Here is a 6,713-nt window from a genome sequence, read left to right on the forward strand (position 1 = left end):
AACACAAAATATGATTTAGATGGATAATAAATTGAAATTTTATAATAATTATAATAAATATTACGTACATAAACATTATAGCGTCTGGCGAAAGACATCGATCCAGAAACATGAGGAATCTTATTCTTCGAACGGTTGCCTTTATTTCTATCACTTATTTTCTACATAGCAATTCAAACAATAATACAAGTTAAGAAACCTAAATAGCTAGTCAATCAATGCATCATAATCAATGATTTCAAGTAATTTAAAGCAAGTGGTTAAAAATCCGAACTTGAAATTCTGGTGACGTCCACCAATCGCACATTTTTCCCCAAACATCAATATCAATAATACCATAAGGATGCAAGCGTGCATTCTCAATTGGAAGATGCTTGTCAAAATGATTCTTCAATTTATATCTATATTTCCTCAAGCGTTCGGACATTTCCTTAGTTACTCGCTTGAAATCAGTTTCATTGTCATGTGCATCCACTCCAAAGGTCACCTTTATAATGGACATTTAATTTAAGTTAAAAAGAACACAATAATTCACAAAACAAATAGCATTGAAAATATGAAAAATAACTAACAAGTCAACAAAACAAGTATTTTAAGAGAGTGGTATCTCACTTTCTTAAACTAGAGTTCTTCCCTGAACCCCTCATATATGTGATTGATATCTTTATTTTATATTGTGTAACAGTAAAGAACCCTTATGATTTTATTTTGATTGAATTGAGGGTAAATTTACTAAAAGATTGGTTCAGGAACTCTGCCAGTGAGAGATGGAAGAGCTAGAATATAGATAGAGAGAGAGAAAGAGAGAGAGAGAAGGGAAATTAAGTCCTATAGGCTAGTATGTATGCATATGTAGATATATAGAGAGAGAGCTTAAGTCCTCAAGGGTAGGTTGTTACACACTTATGTTATGAACAAATAGTAAAAAGAAAAATAGTGACTGGTCCAGTTTAGAAGCAATTTTATCCTATCTGCTTCCAATTCCGTGTCTCAGCCCACCACCATTTTCTTTCTTTTATTACTGTATTATTGTTTGAGAATCTTGTTTAAATGCATCATGTGTTTTTGTATCCTTGTGGTACTAAACTTCAGCTTGACTAAAATACCCTAAAGGGTTGTTACACAATTGTGTTATTGAACAAATAGTAGAAAGAAAAATAGTGACTGGTCCAATTTAGAAGCAGTTTTATCCTATCTGCTTCCAATTCCGTGTCTCAGCCCACCACCATTTTCTTTCTTTTATTACTGTATTATTATTTGAGAATCTTGTTTAAATGCATCAAGTGTTTTTGTATCCTTGTGGTACCAAACTTCAGCTTGACTAAAATACCGTAAAGGGTTGTTACACACTTGTGTTATTGAACAAATAGTAGAAAGAAAAATAGTGATTAATGTTACTGATTGCAACCTTAGAAGTAGCAAAATGGGCGTTCATTCCAAATTAGATTTTCTCTTCAATTAAACAGAGGGTGAATATGCAATTTAGGAAATTCCAATTCCAGATTTATGTTTAAAAGAAGAAAAAAAAAAAAAAAAAAAAAACTCCTAAAATCAAATACCCATTAATTCCACTTTGTGACATGTAATGGAGATTTTCTCCTCTTGTAATTGTTCCTCTTTTGAATATTTATAAAAAACAAATACCCATTCAAGAAAAAAAAAAAAAAGAAAGATATAGAATATAAAAGAACTCATTACCTTAAAATGGTCATAGCAGACCTGTCTCTCATAATCTGGAATTTCCCTCCACGTTTTATATTTCAATAATGCTTCTTTATCTCTCGCATGGATGCCAACCTCAGCCGTCCATAAATTGTGATTTTTGCCAACGGGTTTAATATAACCCGTCCCAAACTCTACCGGAATTGGAACATCCTTTCCATAGAGGTCCTGAGCTTTGTGTAGGGCTATATTCTTTGCTTTTCCACGCCCTTTTCGTACTGGGCCTGAAAAAAAAAATTATCTATTTAATTAAAACATAGTCATTCTACAAAAATGTTGTAGTTAATTTATGATGAAGCATAATTATCACCTCCATTTGGTTGTGGCCTCGTCTGCAAAGTATTACCATCACCTTCCATAATAGGCTGTTGACTTATTGAATTACTACCATCAGCTTCTCCACTCGGTTGTGTGGCGGCTGAACTTGTAGATGGTGTCTCAGTTCGAGTTTGAGTCACGCTGGACCTTAATATTCTACGCATTGGTGCCTCAGAAGTGTCCATAATTCTGTTTACAAGCTGATATGAAGAATCAAGTAATATTAAATCAAAATAAACAAGCATATGCATAATACATTCTGAGTCATTATTTGATATTGGCTACTTCAGAACATAAACAGAAAATAAATCAAGTGATCTAAGATTAGTTTAAATAAATCAGAAAAATAATGAAGCCCACAACCAAACTAAAAGATAAATATATTGAAAAAGAGAAGGAACTCAATTCTAGATAAAGTTCACATAATGTATTAATCATAATTCCAAAAAAAATACAGCACATGCGTAACAATACAAAGCTTCATATGTCATCCAAATCAGTATCATCTTCGGACAACAGTTCTGGTTCCTCATCTGAATTATACTGAACGTCATCTCTATCATCATCCTCGTCAACCCAAAAGTCGTCATTAATTGCTGCTTCACCACTACATTTTTCAATCACTTCAGCATTAAGGGTTTCACCCTCTAAATCGTCCCTGTTCAAAGAGAGTAGATCCATGTCCAAGTCCACTTCAACAATCCTATCCATAATGCTTGGTTCATTCTCTTGGTACGCTGCAGTGTTAAGCATTTCATCCTCTACTACTACTTCACCCTCTTTTTCAGGTACATCAAATGAGCTTCTATTTGTTATATCTTGAACTACTTCCCATGTCCCTTGAAATTTGTTGTCTTTGACATAGAAGCATTGTTTTGCTTGATTTGCTAACACAAATGGCTCATTTTTGTAAGCTCTACTGGCTACATTTACGCTTTTAAAATAGGTATCCTTATGTATAGCAATCCTAACATCAAACCAATCACATTTGAAAAGGAAGATTTGTCTACCCAGTGGATATCGTAACTCAATGATATCTGTTAGTTTACCGTAGTAATCTTCACATTCTCCTTTCACTAACACACCACAATTCTGCGTTCGTCGGTTTTGTTCCCTTTCCTTAGTATGGAATCTAATCCCATCTACAATACAAGCAGAATATCAACTTACTAGAGATCCAGGTCCACACGCTAGAGAATACAAATCATCACAAGTTTTTTCCTTTTGATGATGACGCATTTTCAAGATCTATTGAAAAAATTGTAGTGTTAAATAAATGATGACACATCATTTTCATTAAATAAAAGAATTTGATTAATTAAGTCCAATTTATACATGATGAACTTACTTGTGTTTCGAACCATCTAGAAAATTCTTTTGCATGTCTTTGAGGAACATTTCGCAGATCTTGTCTTTCAAATTCCACCTTGTGTTTCCTAAATAATTAGATGGTGTTAAGATAAAATTGTGTACATGTATTAAAAAGACTATATATTCACATAGGCTGACATGATATGACATGTAATAAGTTACTTACTCTTCGTATGACTCAACTACTCCAGAATTTTGTAACACGTACAATCGAGCCATTTCCATGTCCTCACGAGACAATATCTCCAAACTTTGCGCCCCTAGAGGTCGAACTACTTGCTTTAGATCTGAAATAGTGGTCCAATTATTGTTGCAATCCCCCTCATTATTTCTTTCTTCTCGATTGAACCGTGTCTCAATCCCTCCGAGAAATTTTGAACAAAATGTCAAGCATTCATTATCTAAGTAAGCTTCAGCAATGGACCCTTCAGGACGTGCTTTGTTACGCACGTACAGTTTGAGGGTATGCAAAAATCTACATAACCATTAAAACTATTACAAATATTAAATCTAACAGACCATTAGAACTTGTCATAAAAATAATGTTTGTGTATTAAAAAAAGTACAGTACCTTTCAATGGGGTACATCCATCGATATTGTGCGGGGCCAGCAATAATGGCTTCACGCGGCAAATGCAGAGCCAAGTGCACCATAATGTCAAAAAATGACGGAGGAAATATCATCTCCAACTTGCATAGTATAATAGCAATGTCCCTTTCCATTGCCTCTAAGACATCCATTTTAACAGTTCGACAACACAATTCCTTGAAGAATAAACCAAGCTCTGCTATTGCGTTACAAATATCCGAATCTAAGAATCCTCGTATAGCTATGAGGAGGAAGCACTGTAAGAGAACGTGTGAATCATGACTTTTCAATCCAGATATCTTACAATTATTAACATTCACACACCGACTTATGTTCGAGGCATAGCCATCTGGGAACTTAACTGATTTTAGCCATTCACACAATTGCTTTTTATCATTCTTTGACAATGTGTAGCGCGCTCGTGGCATCTCAAATTTTTCACCATTACGCTTGAGGTGCAGTTCTTTTCTAATCTTCATTGCTTCTAAATCCAACCGACTTTTGAATGTATCCTTCGTTTTACCTTCAATGTCCAATAATGTCCCCAACACATTATCGCATATGTTTTTCTCTATATGCATAATGTCTAGGTTGTGCCGCAACAAAAAGGTTTGCCAATAAGGTAGTTCAAAGAAAATACTCTTCTTTGTCCAGTTAAGTTCAAAATTTTCACGAGTTCGCTTTTTGTTATTTGGTCCCTTTCCGAAACTAACCTCGGGTATGCGGTTAAGTTGTTCCAGAATATCATCACCTGTCAACTGCTTTGGTGGCCCTTTATCTTGCTTCTCACCATTAAACTGCTTGTACCGCTTCCTAAAAACATGATCTAGTGACAAAAACATACGACTTCCCAAATAACACAACTTCCGTCCGTGTTTCAAATAACAAGAACATGTTTCTTTGTTACAATTTGGACATGCTAGATAACCCTTTGTCATCCATCTAGAAGCCATCGCATAGGCAGGAAAGTCAGTAATGGTCCAAATCATTGTCGCATGCATTTTAAAGTTACATTTACTGTAGGCATCATACGTCGTCACACCATCCCTCTACAATTCTTTTAACTCTTCAACTAAAAGCCGTAGGTACACATCAATATCATTACCAGGCAAGGTTGGACCAGGAATAAGCAACGACATGAACACATACGGTTCTTTCATACATATCCAAGGTGGCAAATTATAAGGCACAATCATCACAGGCCACATACTATAGGAATTGCTCATGTTACCAAATGGATTGAATCCATCAGTTGCTAATCCAACACGAACATTACGAGGATCAGCAGCAAACCAACTATGCTTATTATCAAAATCCTCCCAAGCTTTTGAATCAGCCGGATGTCTTAACTCATTTGTCTCCTTCACACGTTTCTCCTTATGCCACCGCATATCTAAGGCTGTATCCTTCGACATAAATAACCGTTGAAGTTTTGATTTCAAAGGGAAGTACCGAAGAACTTTTTGAGGGATTTTCTTACCCTTACCTTTGTGAGGTTTATACCTCGACTCACCACATTGTGGACAATTTTCCTTACCTACATTCTCTTTCCAGAATAGAACACAATCATGTTTACATGCATGGATACACTCATATTCGAGACCCAAATCTCGCAACAAGCTTTTAGTCTCATAGTGAGACTTTGGTAACACATTGTTGTCAGGAAGCATCTCCTTAAATGCCATAAGCATCATGTCAAATGATTTATTGCTCATTTGAGTCATAACCTTCACATGGAATAACTTTAATATCGCTGACAACTTCGAGAATTTTTGACAACCTGGCCACAATTCACACTGTGCATCATTTAACAATCTAGCAAAATTTCCTCCTCCCACATCAACTTCAGGCGAATCTTCTTGTTGTTGTGCATTATTGAAGTTTCCCATTTGTACGTTATCCAACAACTCAAATACATTATCTACATTTCCATCTTCATCATGGGCACTTTTCCCACTAACATTAGCATCAATATTAACATTATTGTTGGCTTGAGGAACCTCCCCGTGATATATCCAATTGGTATACCCCTTGTCCATCCTATTACTCAAGAGATGTTGCTTAACTTGTTTAATTTCAAGATATTCCTTATCTTTGCAACGACGACATGGACATCGGGTAATACCGCCTATCTGTAAATGACGACTAGCCACCTTAATGAAGTTTTCTATGCCATCAAAATAGGTTCGACTACCCCTGGTGTGATGATGAATCCAAGACTTATCCATCTAACTGGCATTTTACATAAAATAAAAAATAAAAAAAGTTAGAATATCAATTATAAACAAGTCATTTGACCTTAGAAAGAAAAAGAAAAAACATACAGATGGCCAGAAAAGAAGAAAAAAAGCATACAGATGGCGAATATTGAAAAAGAAGCCAATCACAAAAAGTTATATTTCAATATTCACAGTTACAATCACTTTGGCGCGACAAATATTCCACCATCATTTTAAAATCACGTCAATCACAAAAAGTTATATTTCACACACAAGAAAACACTTTTACCCTGCAAAATCTCCAAATCTCTATTACCCAAGAAGGAAAATAATAGGACCTACTTTCTACTGAAAAAATGACTAAGATTAACCTGTTGATATAAGATTAGTTTAGGTCTCCCTTGCTTAGATGATATAAAAGGGTAGCAATATAACCTATTTAAATGAAATTATTTAAAGAAACTGAAAATATTCTGCAAAGGAAAGAGGGAAAA

At 35.0% G+C, this 6,713-nt stretch overlaps 2 protein-coding genes across 2 annotated transcripts; both read right to left on the bottom strand.

Annotated features, from left to right (window-relative positions):
- Positions 1–247: 247 nt before the first annotated feature.
- Positions 248–2,225, bottom strand: LOC132273093 (uncharacterized). Its single transcript, XM_059774125.1, has 3 exons — positions 2,033–2,225; positions 1,699–1,946; positions 248–487 (listed from the first exon to the last, which is right to left on the bottom strand). Exons 1-3 carry the CDS (start codon positions 2,223–2,225, stop codon positions 248–250), a joined length of 681 nt encoding a protein of 226 aa, XP_059630108.1.
- A 295-nt stretch (positions 2,226–2,520) lies between these two features.
- Positions 2,521–4,989, bottom strand: LOC132273094 (uncharacterized). The gene is made up of 3 exons (XM_059774126.1): positions 3,983–4,989; positions 3,578–3,886; positions 2,521–3,172 (listed from the first exon to the last, which is right to left on the bottom strand). The coding sequence occupies exons 1-3, from the start codon at positions 4,987–4,989 to the stop codon at positions 2,521–2,523; spliced, it is 1,968 nt and encodes a 655-aa protein (XP_059630109.1).
- Positions 4,990–6,713: the final 1,724 nt, after the last annotated feature.

Source organism: Cornus florida, unplaced genomic scaffold (genome assembly GCF_030987335.1).
Source record: "Cornus florida cultivar Cherokee Brave unplaced genomic scaffold, ASM3098733v1 CherokeeBrave_3.0.0_Hap2_Chr09, whole genome shotgun sequence".
In the NCBI taxonomy this organism is placed as follows: domain Eukaryota; kingdom Viridiplantae; phylum Streptophyta; class Magnoliopsida; order Cornales; family Cornaceae; genus Cornus; species Cornus florida.